Source organism: Cricetulus griseus, chromosome 3, assembly GCF_003668045.3.
Source record: "Cricetulus griseus strain 17A/GY chromosome 3, alternate assembly CriGri-PICRH-1.0, whole genome shotgun sequence".
In the NCBI taxonomy this organism is placed as follows: Eukaryota; Metazoa; Chordata; class Mammalia; order Rodentia; family Cricetidae; genus Cricetulus; species Cricetulus griseus.
In genome coordinates, this window is record NC_048596.1 from 132845278 (window position 1) to 132861438 (window position 16161).

Here is a 16161-nt window from a genome sequence, read left to right on the forward strand (position 1 = left end):
AACCGGTCTGAGCTTCCCAGTCCCTTGCCTGCATTAGTGCTATCCAGCTGACTCCACTGATGTACCATGTCGCCTGCTAGGAGAAGCCCAGAGCCAGTCACATCCCTCATAACCAGCTGTCTACATAGCCCTTTGAGTTCTTGATTTCTTCTCCCGCCATTATGTCTGTTATTTCACAAAACAGCACTTTTGTGTAGGTGGCTTATCTTTCCCTTTGGAAAATCGTAATACCGGGACAAACGATTAGCACAGGCTAGATGTTCATAGTGAGATACAGAAGCAACAGGTTCAACAGAGCTTGGAATACAGACTGGCAGTCTTCAGAGTCCCCTGGGGACACCAGGTGTCTATTGCTGAGACCTCCCCACTCAGAAAAATGCCTTTCACTGATAATATCATGTGACTCACAAGCCTTAATCCAGATGGATGGAGAATGAGACTAAGAGTAAGGACTGCAGAGACCAAACCCAAAGGTGAAGAAGATCCTGTTTAGAGTTCTTTATTAAAGCTGAACCAGCTTTCATTGGACAGAACTAGGTCATGTGGTTTTCTGAGTGCACATGTGCTGCTACAATGAACTACATTTGGGTACTTCATAGATAACTTAACAATTCAGACAGAATAATGTCTGGTGAGAGAGATGTCGGCATCAAAATGGCATTTTGTTCCTTCGTCCTTGGGCGGTTAGGTAGAAGGGCAGGACTCCATCTCCCAAGCCATGATGTGTATGTGTGAGTGCCTGCATGTATGCATGTACATTGGCCTCCGGGAACAGGAGTTGCAAGTAGTTAGGAGACACCTGATACAGTTGCTTGAAACTGAACCCAGGTCTTCTGCCAGAGCAGCAAGTGCTGTTAACCTCTGAGCCATTGCTAGTCCCTGTGCCCAAAGTGTTTTTACAATAGTGCTAATTGTATCCAATCTCTAAGGGCTATGTCCTCAGCATGCTGCACAGGTCTGGAGGCAAAAGGACAGCTTTTAGGTCGGTTCTCTCCTACCATATGGATTCTGGAGTTCTAATTCAGGTTTTCAGGCCTTACCTGCTGAGGCATTTATTTCTCTGTTGGCCATTAAGTTTTAACACATGAGTTTGAGGGACATTTTCTGACTATGACACCACTAATATGACATTAAAGTTTTCCCCAAGTTTGTGTTTGTTTTTGAGACAGGGCCAAATTATGCTGTCCCAGGAAGCCTATGTAGTAGACCAGACTGGCCTCCAACTCAGATCTACCTCCGTCTGCCTCCCAAGTGCTGGGCTTAAAGGCGAGTAAGCAACTTTCTCAAGGTTTTATTTAAAATAGGATTTATTGGTATAGCCTTTTCCTCTGAATAAATGCTTTTGAGTAATCCTATGGTCTCTCTATACCTTTAGGTGTGACTTTTAGTGGTGATTTGAGTATTACACAATCCTAGGGGTTTGTATTTTTGTGGATTTAAAATTCACACGATTTTTAAAAATTCAAATGATTTGTTATACCAGGCTCTTGTTTGTGACACATGGTTAGAAAGTACATTTTAAACCGGGTGTTGGTGGGGCACACCTTTAATCCCAACATTCAGGAGGCAGAGGCAGTCGGATCTCTGTGAGTTTTAGGCCAGCCTGGTCTCCAGAGTGAGTGCCAGAATAGGCTCCAAAGCTACACAGAGAAACCCTGTCTCGAAAAAACCAAAAAAAAAAAAAAAAAAAAAAAAGAAAGAAACTACATTTTAAGTGTTATGTGACTAATTTTACCTTTTAATTATATGAATCAATGACCATCTAATGTCATTATTGACCTGATTTTATTTGGTTTTGTTATTTATTTTCTCTTTTTTTCTGACTTTCTCTGCTTTTTCCTCTGTCAATTCAAATTAATTATAATACATTTATTATGGTTAATATATCTTAACTGTATCTCTTTGAATTAATTTTCAGCTGTGTCAGGAACGCTAGGCATGGTGGCAAACACCTTTAATCCCAACACTGGGAAAGCAGAAGCAGGGTATATCTGAGTTCAAGGCCAGCCAAGGTCTACAGAGTGAGTTCAGGACAGCCAGGGCTACACAGAGAAACCCTGTCTTGAAAAAAACAAAAAACAAAACAAAAAGGAATTACAGTAGCATCCCTAATTTACCACCCACAAAGGGTTGGTATTGTGCTACCCTGGTGTATGACTTAAAAAGAACTCAAGGCAGTGCAGTCATGTGTTGCTTTCACTCATTTTGCTATCGCTAACACACCTATAAACACATTCATAAATACACACCAATAGACACATTCATACACACACACCTATAGACACATTCATACATGCATACCTCATATTTCATCTAGCAAACAATAGAAAAGACCTGCTAGGGGAGTGTTCACCCTCCAGTTCTCAGTCCACCCTCCCTCAGCTCGATCGCTCTGGCCTCTACTTGCCGAGCCTTGAAGTGCAGTCGCGGGGATCGTCTGGGAATGCCTGCAGCGTGATGCTGGGGCGGGCCCTCGTGCGACGCTGTGGCGGGTTCCGCTGCAGTGATTTCAAGAGTCTGAGAGAGTCAGCGTCCTCTTTTAAAGAAGAATGGTTCTAGTGAGAGCCTGGAAGTAAGTGCAGCTCGGTCCTTGTAAAATGCAAGGGACACAGCCTGCGCGGAGCTTCAGGACAGTCCCGATCCGTTGTCAAGCTCAGGGTTCTCATTCCTAAAGTTGCCTTCCCACGTTTCAGTCGTCCCCCGACCCCGTTAATGCGTAAAAATGTACTTAACTCATGCATTTTATTTTGTAGGGAGAAGAAACTGAACGAATACCGACACCAAATGCTATTTCACCTTGCATTAGTTCGAGGCGAGAGTAAAAATAAACCTTTGGGGTCCTTCACCCGGGGCGGCCGCTGTCTTGTCTGTTGAGGTGGTAGCCCGTACCTTTTATTAATTCAAGCCAAGGGAGTAAAAGTAAAACATTGCGGTCCTTCACCTGAGAATACCCGAATTTTCTTCTTGGGTCGTTCACTCTTTCTAATAGTCGTGATGTCACAAGGGAAATCACCTGACCAAAAAAGACCCCGTAGAAGCTTATCTACCAGCAAAACTACAAAAAGCCGATCTCATTCGATTATTTCATACTTTCACAGTGCACCACCTGCTAAACTCGCATGTTCAATTTGCCATAAAATGGTGCCTAGGTACGACCTACTTCGGCATCTTGATGAGTCCTGTGCTAACAATGGTGGCGTCGTTCAGGCTGAGCCTGTGCAGGCTGGATTAACGAATCCAACTGTGCCAAGGTCAAATTTACCTGGTATTGCTCTAGAAAACATAACATCCCAGAAGTTGTCACCACCAAAGAGAACTTTAATCCCTGCCGGATGTGGTTCAAAACTGGGCACACAGCAGAAGACCAGTCCCTACTTTAAAGGCGATTCTGTGTGCAAAAATCAAAACGAGCTTCAAAATCAGAATGTGGAAACTATGTCTTTGGGGAGTCTGTCATCTAAACTGTCGAGAAAATACACAAAATCACTGGATAAGAAGGAGGGACTAGCCAGTCATTGTCCACGGAGTTCACCGTCCACAGCTGACCCCAGCCTGGTCGATAACTGTTCAGACATGGGGGACAATGATGAGATTTTGAACAGTTCTCAGAAGGAAAACATTTTTTCTTGTGCATCTCTAACGAAAGAGGATGCTTCCGAACACACAGTAAAGAGAAATAAAATAACTGGAGATGAAAGCGGAGAAGCTTCCTGCAGAGAGTCGGCCCTCGCCCCTGCATCTTCAGACCCCACTGCATCATTATTTTCATTAGATTTAACTCTTTCAAATAGTATAAAGTCTGCTCCAGGTGACAGTCTTGTAAAGCAAGAGGGTGCCAGAGGAGTGGAGGTAGCTAAACAGCTTGAGGCCTGCAGCCATGAAGAGGTGGAAATAACTGTTGATGCTGAGGTTCAAATGCCAGTGTCTGGTAACCAGGTGGTATCAAACAATCCAGCAGATACTTCTACAGGGAATAACAACCGAGAGCTTGGGCAAGGTGGACGAGCCTTAAAGAGACAAATTGCTTACAGCCCTCCAGAGCAGGGATCCAGTTGTGATGTTCCTAGGGAGACAACCCAGCCCCCAATGAACCATCCGTACTACCTGAGGAGCTTTCTGGTGGTGCTTCAGGCCATCCTTGAGAATGAAGAGGACATGAAGCTCTTTGATGACCAGGAGAAGGGGATTATAACTAAGTTTTACCAGTTGTCAGGTATCTTCAGCCTGTTGGCTTTCAAAGTCTTCCTTATCTGATTTGTGTGTGATGTAAGGGACAGTAGTGTAATGACCACAAGGAGTCACTATGGGAGTATTGTGGGACCTCTTACAAGGTCTGTGTCAAGGATAGGCCCAATTGAAACAAGTTCTTGTCCCTGGTGATGTCTCCTGTGCAAGCAGTACTTCAATTAAAATGGCAGTAACCCCCCCCCCCCCTTGGCTTTTTGAGACAGGACTTCTCTGTGACCCTGGCTGTCCCCATGAAACTTGCTTTGTAGATCAGGCTGGCTTTGAACTCAAGAGATCTGCCTTTTGCCTCCCAAGTGCTGGGATTAAATGTGTGCCTGGCTCATGCTGTGTGTCTGTTTTGGTGGTGGTCAAGAGCTGTCCAGTGTCCAGATTTTAAAAAAAGGAAAACTACAGAAGTGGCACACAGGAGTGTAACTATGTTTCTGTCTTGTGACCAACTTCCCATTGAGGATGTTTTCTATTTAGCATCCAGTGTCTTCAAGGACACTAAAATCCTCAGGTGGATGTGGTTATAAACTGCTACACTGGGGGAGAGTTTCCCCAGTGAAGTTGTTGCAGTGGTGAGTAAAGTTTCGGTGTGGAAGAAATGGAAAAATGCAAGCTTAAATTGGTACATAAAAAGACCAGTTTGTTGCTTAAATTCTTGACAGCCAGTGGTGGCTCCTTGTGTGGCTGTCACTGTTAGTCCCAAGCCATGGAGTTTCTGGAGTTAGGTAAGAAGCTGCTTTGGTGGCCACACTGCCTTCTAATGAAGTGTGGCCATGTTGGGGCATTAAAATCCAAGAAAAAACCCTGAACATTGAACATTACTACAAAATCCACCAGGTAAGTGGATTTACGGTGGTGTTATTTTTGAATATGCAAATAATTCTGTGTGCACAGCTAAGTATGTCCACAGCTTCTGTTTGTGTGATTCTCATTAGAAGATGGATGTGATGACATAACAGATTCCTATCCAGAGTGGTCGGATTTCTCTGGTTGGGTTCTGACTGTAGGAATGTGACTTCCTAAGTAGTTGGTATCGCTGCTTCTCCAAAGCCTAGAAGTAGGAACAGATTGAGCCGGGCAGTAAGGGTGCATGTCTTTAATCCCAGCACTCGGGAGGCAGAGGCAGGTGGATTTCTGCTCCAGGACAGCCAGGGCTACACAGAGAAACTATCTCAAAAAACCAAAACAAACAAAAAAAAAAAAAAAGAAAAAAGAAAAAAAAAGGAAGAAAGAAAGAAGGAAAGAAAAACAGAAACACAGGAACAGTTTGCCCAAGCCAAGTTCAACAGATTTTCTGTGTTGCTTTCTATGGAAAATCATATACAACATGTCTTTTTTTGCTTGTTTATTTATTCATTAAAATGTCTTTCTGAGGGAGGGTCTTGGGTAGCTTGGGGCTCTGTGTGTAGTTGAAAATGACTTTGATCCTCTTGCCCCCACCTTTGGAGTGCTGGGCTCACAGGTGTTTGACATCATGCCTGGCCATGTACAATGTACTTTAGGTGAAAATTGCTGCTGCTAATTGCTTCTGCTTCCTTAAAGGAAAGAAATGTTGAAGTTTCAAGGAATGTAATTATATTCTTTTGTAGTTGGCAGAAATTTAAAGACAATCAGGGTTTTAAGGAAGCACTAAGTAGGTTAATTAAGTAGGTTTGCATAGATCAAAACAAGGCATTTTATGGAGGAAGTTCAGATTTCTTTTAATCAAAAGTAGAATAATGTCTTAGTTAAGGTTTATGTTGCTGTGATAAAACACCATGAGCAAAAGGAACTTGGGGAAGAAAGGGTTTATTTCAGTTTACACTTCCACATCACAGTCCATCACTGAGGGAAGTCGGGGTGCTAAGGTCCTGGAGAAGTCCCACAAGAGACCACCATCCATGTATGGAATCAGCAAGAGCATTTATCCCAGCATGCTGGGGCCATCCATCCCAAGCAAAGGCAAGATGGTAATGACCACCAGCAGAGCTCAAAGGCTCCTTTTAAGTATAGCTGAGGGGAGGCCCTAAGGCAGTTAGGTCCTTTTATCTACAATTGGCTTAAATGAGTGGCAGTCATATTAGTATGTTCTAATTGGCTAAGGCTAGTTAGGGGCTGGTCAAGGCTACAGTTTCCCATTTCTGGACAGGCCTGGACAAGTCCCAGGCTTTATCCTTGTTATCTGTTGACTGTGGTTCAGACCTGGTATTTCATGTATCAGATCTCCTTGTTCTTGCTGTCGGGGGTGTTGGAGATTGATTGTTCTTTGTCCATGGTTCCCTCAGAAACTGCTTATTCAATTTCAGAAAACTGAAATTGAGGCCTGATCTATGAGAGAAGACTGCAGCCTGTTAGGGCATCTGTTTGGTCCTCTCAAGGGCAGGAACCCAAATGGGATAGGAACCTGGAGTCAGAAGCTGATGCAGAGGCCATGAAGGAGTGCTGCTTACTGAAGTGTTCTTCATGACTTGTCCAGCCTGCTTTCTTAAATGCACAGGACCACTGGCCTTCGGGTGGCACTGCCCACAGAGCTGGGCCTTCTCCTATTAGTCGTCATTCACCAGTCAAGAAAGTACAGCACAGGGTTGCTCAGTATGGTAGGGGCATTCTCTCAATTGAAGTTTTCTCTTCCAAAATGACTCCAGTTTGTATCAGGTTGTCATAAAACTAGCAGGCACGTGTGTTAAACTAAAAGCAGAGAACAAAATAGCTAGAATTCTGGAAAGGGCTTCTCTGAGGAGTAGAAATGTTGCATCAAAAAGTAGGAGAATTTAGCCGGGCGTTGGTGGTGCACACCTTTAATCCCAGCACTCGGGAGGCAGAGGCAGGCGGGTCACTGTGAGTTTGAGATCAGCCTAGTCTACAAGAGCTAGTTCCAGGACAGGCTCCAAAACTACACAGAGAAACCCTGTCTGGAAAAACAAAAAAAAAAAAAAAAAAAAAAAAAAAGGAGAATTTGGCTTTAGAAGTTTTGATATGGCCAGTGTTTATTGATAAGTTAGATTTTTAATGGTTTATACCATGAAATGCCAGTATCATACATAAAGAAAAAAGGTGTATATTTCTAATAATACATATTTGCCTGATGTCTAAAAGTAAATGGAATCCGTATGTTTTTGAGAAGAAAGCTAATGATTTTTGCTGTTTTTCTGAACTTTATTGCAGCTAGTGGTCAGAAGTTGTATGTAAGGCTCTTTCAACGTAAATTAACCTGGATTAAGATGAGTAAACTGGAGTATGAAGAGATCTCCTCAGACTTAACCCCTGTGGTTGAAGAATTAGAGGACTCAGGCTTTCTACAGACAGGTATGGTTAGAGGGAGGAGCTGAGAGGAAAATGGAATTTAAGATTTTTCAGTGGGATTCTGTGAGCATGTTAGTGTGGTGCCATCTCCTGATTAGTGTCTGCTAAATAATGATTGCTTTAAGAAAAAAACCTAGAAGCTGTTAGTTGAGGGCAACAGGTTATCATGTGACCTAAGACTGTCAGGTTGGGTGAAGGCCACTAGGGCAGTGACAGGCCAACTGCCATTGCTATCCCGGTGCAAGTGCAGTCTCCCTCCTGGAGATGGAATGCACTGCCATAGAAGGGGACATCCCTCTGGAGCTTTTGTCTTCCGGTGAGAACTTGACTCACCCTGTTCAAATTCCTCATCTCTGACAAAACCAAACCAGCTGAGAAGAAATAAGTCTTCCTCTAAAACCATCTACCCCTGCCATGTCCACACATACCACCCCTGTATGTTGATGACCTGTAGAATTTAATTAGAGTTTAATTAGAGCCGTGTGAACACCAGACAATCTGTCTTCTCTTGAGGGTGCCCTGGGTTGTCCTGTACAGTACTGGATGGGAAGGGGCATAAGGAGAATGAGGGGTGTGCGGCCAAGTTCAAGTTGTGGATACTTTTGACAAAATAAACAATCATAGTAGATGGCTTTGGGGGGAAGAGTTTGTAGTGGGAATAGTAGGTAAAGATGATGATGGGTGATTGCTAGGGAGTGGATGGATGGGTAGAGGTGGCGCATGCTGGGGAAGGGTGGGGGTACAATAGCAGCTTGGCTTGAGCGGTCAGTAGTGTTTTCCATTCCTTGGTAGAAGTTGATCCTTTTCTCCTCCTGACTTGGAAGATCTGATGAAAATTCTATAGGTTGATATGTTTGACAGAGGGCATGCCACTGGGGACACATATAACTTAGCAAGACCAGAGCCCCGATGGCTCACCGTGGACACTTCATGGCTGTTTCCTCTGCATCTTGCAGCCACACTGCAGTCCTTGGTAGTCTTTATCATGGTAAATGCATTCTCATTTCATAAGCTTGAAATTAATGTCTTTTCTTCATAGAACAGTGCCCACCTTCTTACTGCACAAACCTGTCCCTCATTACATTCTGCACTGTGTTCTTGTAAGAGATTTGCCTGACTATCCTGTGTAAAGCATCTGCCCACCCTCCCAGGCTTTGTTGGCCTCACTTAATTTTGTTTTTCATTATGTGCCTGTGGGCGTGTGCTTAAGAGTACAAGTGCCCAGGCCAGAGGCATCAGGTCACCTGCAGCTGGAGTTAGATAGTGTTGCTCCTGGGAACCGAATCCAGGTCTTCTGGGAGAGCAACAAGTGCTCTTAATTGCTGAGCCATCTGTACAGCACCTAGCTCTGTTTTCCTTTATACCACCCTTTCCTGCCTAGCATGAGTAATTATTATGGTAGGAGATGAGCTCCCTTTAGTCAAGGACCTTGCTCACTGCAGTGTCCCCAGGGCCTTAGAACTGTACACCCAGTAAATACATACAAATGGAGGAAGAAGATAGCACCCGAAACTGAATGTCTTAAAGACAAATGGCTGGGTCTGATTCAGCCCAGTGCATTTGGCCTGGTGTGGACCTGGGGTTCACCATAGCAGGGTGTTGGAGGACTGAGCCCAGTTAAGGCTTTCCAAGCTGCATCATGGAATAGAGGGCTGAGTGGAGGAGAGTGGGCAGTCACTTTCCTCTGTGACCTAGTTGGACACCTCACATGGCTACAGATGAGCAAGATGGAGACTGTATCCCAGTAATGTTTGTTCATAGTTTGTGTTTACAGTGGGTTTTGTTTGACTGATTGATTGATTGATTGATTGATTGATTGATTGATTTTTTTTTTTCAGACAGGGTTTCTCTGTCCTAGAACTCACTATGTTGACCAGGCTGGCTCGAATTCACAAAGATCTGCCTGCCTCTGCCTCCCAAGCGTTGGGATTAAAGTCGTGCACCACCACCACCTGGCTGTTATCTGTAGTCTTCAATGGAAAGGGTTTTTGATGAACTCTTGGCAAACTTGTGCTTGTTTTGGAAAACTTATTACAATTTCTATAGAGAAATTTCATTTTATTTTTATCTAGCTAATTCTTTTCCTTCCCTGAGTAAGTAATATTAGACAATAGTAAATTCTATATATCTCTTTGAACTTCTGGTTGTTGTTAACTGTTTCAGAATCTGAGTTGCAAGAACTCTCTGATGCACTTGAACTCCTTTCTGCCCCTGAACTGAAAGCCCTGGCCAAAACCTTCCACCTGGCGAGTCCCGCTGGGCAGAAGCAGCAGCTGGTAGATGCCCTTCTCAAACTGGCCAGACAGCGCTCGGTCTGCACCTGGGGCAAGACTCAGTCTGGAATCAGAGCAGTGATTTTAAAAAGGTCTGTGGCCATTTGTATCAGTGAAAATGTTTGCTGTGTGCGTACCTCTTCAGACTGTGGCTGCTCATGCCAGTTGCGTTGCGGTTGACAACTGAAAGCCTTTACTCTGCTGTCTCAGTGCTTTATTGAAAGTTCTTGTTTTAAGACTACTAGTTTCTAGAAGCAAGAAAAATCAGTAGGCAGTAAAGCAAAGGCATAGATCTTTGGTGCGTATCCATAATTTATTATCTAAGAGAACTAAAAATATCCCTGACTGCTGTTCTTGCAGCCTTCAGGGCAGCTGTCAGTCACATTTTTAATTTACGAAGCTTTTTATTGGAGTGCTGTGAGCCAGGCTTATATGCATCTCTCTCCCCCCCCTAAATTTTACCCAGTGCTCTGGGGGGTTTCTGTGATCTTTAGGAAGTACTTGAGCTGTTAATTTAGGGAAAGTCATGAAAACCTGTGGAGTTCTTTTACCTTGAAATCTATAAAGTCAGAGTATATGTACTTTAGCCTGACACGAATTAGTCCGGAGCAATTGAGGATAAAATGAGATACTGGTTTATTTTGTATATTACATGTGTCTCTTCATAAATGACTCCATTTTAATAAATTATGTGTGTAGACATTGACTACAGAAGTATGAAGTCCTGGGGCTTGGATTGTAGCTCAGTGGTCAAGCACTTGCCTAATGTGTATGTGCAAGGCCTCAGGTTCAGCACCTAGTGCCAGAAAAAAAAAAGTGTACGTACCTACAGAAGTATGAGATCCTTATCTACTTGGTATGTTAATTGTTTTCAAAATACTATTTTTGTCTGCTTTTATTTTTAAACTAAACGAAACCTTATATGTCACATTTTGTAAGTTGATGTGCATTAAAATGACCAGCTTTCATTATCAGAACTTAGATATGACCAGGTGTAGTAAGAGAAAGAAAGTGAACAGTTTTCAACACTGGATTTGGAGTTGCATGGAGATAACTCTCTCTGGGCTATTTACCTTGTACTGAAATCCTTGAAGATTATCTGCACAGCTCTACCTGTGCATGGCTATGGCTCCCCACTGAGGACACAGAAATTGGTGCTTGCTTAATCTAAGAGTCCCTGCATGGTTTTCTTCAGCCCGGAGGCTTGCTTTGCTGGACGCTGCATGCACAGGCCAGTAGATACCAGCAGATGAAACTGAGGTTCACCCCAGGTCAGGAGTGGGTGCTTCGGGCAGCCTCTGTAGATGAGCAGTTTTCAATCAGCTGCTGCTGTGCTGGATCCCTCTCCTGTGTCTCAGGACTCTCAAAGTGTCACTTGACCTCTGCAGTGCCCCTAGATATCAACAACTGATTTCCATTGAGAAACTTTCAAATGAGAAGGTATGAAGCCTTCCCTAGGGCCACTGACTCAACTGGGGGTGACTGCCCCTTGGGAGCATCTGGCACCATCTAGAGACGGTTTCTGGTGGTCACCACTGGGGGAGGGGCAGTGTTAATGGCATCTTGTGAGTGAAGACAGATGTGCTGAGCATCCTGTTATAGAATGCACAGGAGAGCCCCCAAACCCCCAAACAAGGAGTTACCCAGCCTAAATACCAATGGTATCTTGGCCAAGGAAACCCATTGCTGTGGCCCTAGATTTAGTTCAGACCTCCAAACTCACCTTGCAGATGCCTCCAGATGTTCTGGAATGGCAGTGTTTCCAGACGGTTTTGTGAACTGGAATAACACCAGACCTTGAATGCGGCTGCATCACTTCATCTCAGCTGCTGCCTGCCAAGAGCTTCTGTTAGTAATGGTTTAAGTACCTCTTCTCACCTTCCTTCCTTCCTTCCTTCCTTTCCCCCCCTCCCTCCCTCCCTCCTCCCTCCCTCCCTCCTCCCTCCCTCCCTCCCTCCCTCCCTCTATCCCCTCCATCCCTCTCTTCCTCTCTCCCTTCCATCTTTAGGTACCCCTCTCTCTTTTTTGGGGGAACAATTTATCTTTAATTTTTCAAAAGCTTATTATAGGGGCTGGTGAAATGGCTCAGCAGGTAAAAGCGCTTGCCTCCAAGAACCTAACCTTGATTCTTAGGACCCCCATGGTAGAAGAAGAGAACCGACTTTGATAATTGTGCTATGACCTCTACACATATGTGGCACGTGCGTGCCCACACACATATGCGCGTGCACGCGCGCGCACACACACACACACACACACACACACACACACACACAAATCCAGAAATACATGTTCATTTTTAAAAGCAGGCCTATTGTAGAGACTGTGGGTCTTAGATTTCTCTGACTAGAATTTGGTCTTAGAGTAATAGAAAGCAGTGAGAAGATGAGTGAGCACACCAAAGAAAGGGGTCTGCTGCTGTTCGTGAGGACCAGAGCCAGGGGCCCAGTCTTCAAGTGACCTTCCGATCAATAATGGATAGAGCCAGGTGGTAGAGGCGCTCACCTTTAATCCCACCACTCAGAGGCAGAAGCAGGTGAATCTCTGTGAGACCAGCCTGGTTGACAGAGCAAGTTCTAGAACAGCCAGGGCTACACAGAGAAACTCTTGTCTCAGAAAAAACAAACAAACAAACAAAAAACAGAGGGGGGCGCTAATATCAAAGGTAATGCATTCTAATACTCTCCTTTATAAGTTTCCTTGGTGTTTTGACTGTTTGTAGCTCTGGTACACCCCACATAGTCTGTGCTGAGGCAGGAAGCACCAATATTGAATAAAAACCACACAACACAATTTGGAGATAAAAATTCAACTGTTTTCCTCCATGTCCTAAGTGAGACTCTGAGCTCCAGAAACGCTAAGTAACACTCAATTGTCACACAGCAGAGGGTGACAAATTTGCTGCATGTTTAGAACAATGGCTGCCAGTTCTCTTTATTTTAGCTGAGGATAGCTTGTAAAATCTATGCCCAAATGCTTAAACACCAGAGAGGTGATTCTGTATTGTTGTATTTTAGAGCTAAAGACTTGGCTGGCCGGTCCCTTCGGGTCTGTAAAGGCCCTAGGGCTGTGTTTTCCCGCATCTTGCTGCTGTTTTCATTGACTGATTCCATGGAAGATGAAGAAGCTGCTTGTGGGGGTCAAGGCCAGCTTTCTACTGTGTTATTGGTCAATCTGGGCCGAATGGAATTTCCTCAATACACGGTCAGTCGGAAGACCCAGATCTTCAGGGACAGAGAGGACCTTATCAGGTAGGGACACGCTTAAGTCATTATGATATCTATGTGTGTTTTTAAAATTTAATCAGAGATCTTAACTATTTTTTTTCTCTCCAGCCAATGTAGAAACATGGTGTGCATGCTACAGCCATTTTAAATTTTCCAATTTTATCATCCTTCGCCTTCCTTGTGTGTTCTCTGCATCTACATGAAAATTCAGACAGGAACTTAGACTAAGGCTGCCAAGTCAGTGAGTCTCGAGTTATAGCTCAAAAATTTTCACCGAGGCTGGGCGTTGGTGATGCACGCCTTTAATCCCAGCACTCAGGAGGCAGAAACAGGCGGATCTCTGTGAGTTGGAGACCACCCTGGTCTATAAGAGCTAGTTCCAGGACAGCCTCCAAAGCCACAGAGAAAACCTGTCTCGAACCCCCCCCCCCAAAAAAAAAAATCACCGGGCTCTGTTCCTGAGTAGCTGTGGCAGGAAACACTTTTGTGACACAGGCATTTTGGCCACCCTGCCTTGTGGATGTGTTGGGATGAATGAGGCAGAACATGTTTTCCCAGTCACAGCATTCAGAGCAGACCAAGGAGAGCCTGTGCCTGTGGTGAGGATCACACATGTGGTGAGTTAGAGCTTGGGGGTTTACACAATACAATGTGGATTTTATGAATGCTGGTGTGAGCAGCAATGGGCTTTGATTGAAAAATTTGTAAAGAAAGAAATACCTTATTTTATTTTATTGCCTTTTTGTTTGTTTTTAGGCAGGGTTTTTCTGGCCTAATAGCCTGGCCTGGCCTGGTAATCATAGTCCTTTTGCCCTACACTCTTGACCCATGTGAGTGTTGCTTATGTGGGTGCACACAACCATGCTGTTATATTTCCTTAAAAAAAAAGAAAAAGCAGCTCTTATAAGAAAAATGAGTTTTGTCACTTTTTGTTATTGATTTAAGAGTTATATCTCAAATTTAACCAATACCAATTCAGACCTTTGCTTTAGGGAGCATTAAGTATTGTTTAGAACACTAGTGTTCTAGGTGAAGTCATTGGAAAGTTGAATCAAATCAGTGTTGATGGAAGCCAATATTAGCGCATTTTGCTTCTAATGTCTTGCTTGTGTTCATTTGGAGTGAGCCTCTAGCCAGATGAGGACTTACCCTGTTTGCAGATGTCTCCTGTCTTTTGTGGGTTTTATTCTTCATGGCTTTATACTTTTCTCTTTCGTGAGCCTACATACCCTGAAGCCCCGTTCCAGCCTCATTGTACTCAGGATGATGAAGTTACTCTGTCACAGTTGCCTCATCTGTGACAAGAGAGAGTGATGGTTTAGTCTTATAGATATGTGTGAGCACATGGGAAATACTTAGAATCTGGCCTTTGTTTAGTGCCTCATATATGCTAGTTATTGCTATAAATGTCATCACTACCCTTATAGTAAAGAAATTACCTTTTAGTTTTGTAGTTGACAAAACCACAGGTGGTAAGTTCATAAGAGAGGGGACTCTTTTTTTTTTTTCTGGGAAGTACCTATGCTATAATGAAGTAATTAAAATTCCATTGGTTGTGAATGAAATTGGATTTAGTTGACCTCTGAAAGTACCATACTATACAAGCCCTGTAACATGACAGCTGACCTGACAGCCCTTTGCCCACTTCTGCACTTGAGATAAGTGGTACTCAGTAATTTGGTGAAGCTGTGTTGAGTGCACTGAGCCTCCTGTGCCCTAGGTTGTGAGTCTCAGGAGTTAAGGCAGAGAAGGAGGTAAGGTTGCTGCCTTCATGGGTACCATTCACTGGGGACATAATAATCAGTGTATAAAAATGATGTGACAGCTGGAATCCAGTTGCAGAGAGGGAGGAGTGATGAGCAAAGGGGACAAGACTAGGCTGGTGAAACCCACAGAAACAGCTGACCTGAACAAGGGGGAGCTCATGGTCCACAGACTGATAGCTGGGATACCAGCATAGGACTGATCCCCCATGAATGTGGGTGTCAGTGAGGAGCCCTGGGCAATCTGTAGGGCCTCTGGTACTGGACCAATATTTATCCCTAGTGTACGAATGGAATTTGGGAGCCCATTCCACATAGAAGGATACTCCCTCGGCCTAGACACATGGGGGAGGGCCTAAGCCCTATCCCAAAGGATATGACAGACTCCGAAGATCCCCCATGGAAGGCCTCACCCTCCCTGGGGAGCAGAAATGGTATGGGATAGGTAGGGTGTTAGTGGGGAGCAGGGGAGGAGGGGAGGGAGAGGAAACTGGGATTGACATGTAAAACAATCTTGTTTTTAATTTAAATAAAAAAATGGGGGAAAAAATGATGTGACAGGGCTGTGGAGTGGCCTCAGCAGCTAAGAGCCCTTGCTTCTCTTGCAGAGGACTTAGCTCGGCTCCTAGCATCTATATGACTGCTCACAACCATCTGTCACTCCAGCTCCAGGGGATCTGATCTGTCTCATCCTCCCCTGGCTTCTGTGGGAACCAGGTAGACATCCAGTGCATTTACATACATGTAGGCAAAACACACATACACATAAAATCAAAGTAATAAATTTTTTTTAAAAAATTATTTGACCATTGAGAAGTAGGCTGCAGAAGTTCTACTTTATAAGTAGTGTCAGAGATTGGCCCTGGAGAGTTGATATCAGAAACAAGCCATGAGAATGGGAAGGTAGCCATGCCTGGACCAGGGTGTGCACACATTCAGTAAGAAGGCAGGCTGAGGCATGGGAGAGTTGGCTGTGTTGACTCTGAGGAGCAGCAGTGTAAGGACAAGCTGCAGGGACCAGAGGATGCTTGACCTCACTGAGATGGGGCTCAGCCTGGGTCTTTCCAGTATTGGGAAGCTGCTGAAGGGGGTATTCCATGTTCTTCACCAGAGCAGTCTTATGGAGCAGAAGTCAGAGGGGAGCAGAGAGCTGAAGAAGGCTAGTTTGACTTTGGTGGTAGTCCGGGTGAGGGATGTTGGTGACATAGGGACTGGGTGGTGACAGTGGACACAGTTGAGTATATCAAAAACAGTTTGGAAGCAGAAATAGCTTGACCATTATTAGGTATTAGGAGGCAGATAGGAGTGGACGGGGCTGGCTTCTGCCTGGCTCTGGCATTCTACCTGGGGTGATGGTGTTGTCAAGAGATGATGATTAGA

At 44.3% G+C, this 16161-nt stretch overlaps 1 protein-coding gene across 3 annotated transcripts in view; it reads left to right on the top strand.

Annotated features, from left to right (window-relative positions):
* The first annotated feature begins 2438 nt into the window (after positions 1-2438).
* Fan1 (FANCD2 and FANCI associated nuclease 1) overlaps positions 2439-16161 on the top strand; it is a 36012-nt gene continuing 22289 nt past the window's right edge. For 2 of the 3 annotated variants that reach the window (XM_027408075.2, XM_027408076.2), the window contains exons 1-5: positions 2439-2572; positions 2754-4213; positions 7381-7521; positions 9682-9883; positions 12809-13042. In XM_027408075.2, the coding sequence (XP_027263876.1) occupies positions 2995-4213; positions 7381-7521; positions 9682-9883; positions 12809-13042 (1796 nt within the window). In that variant the 5' untranslated portion in view covers positions 2439-2572; positions 2754-2994. The remainder of the gene's footprint in view (positions 2573-2753; positions 4214-7380; positions 7522-9681; positions 9884-12808; positions 13043-16161) is intronic. The other variant, XM_035442471.1, reaches the window with a different exon arrangement.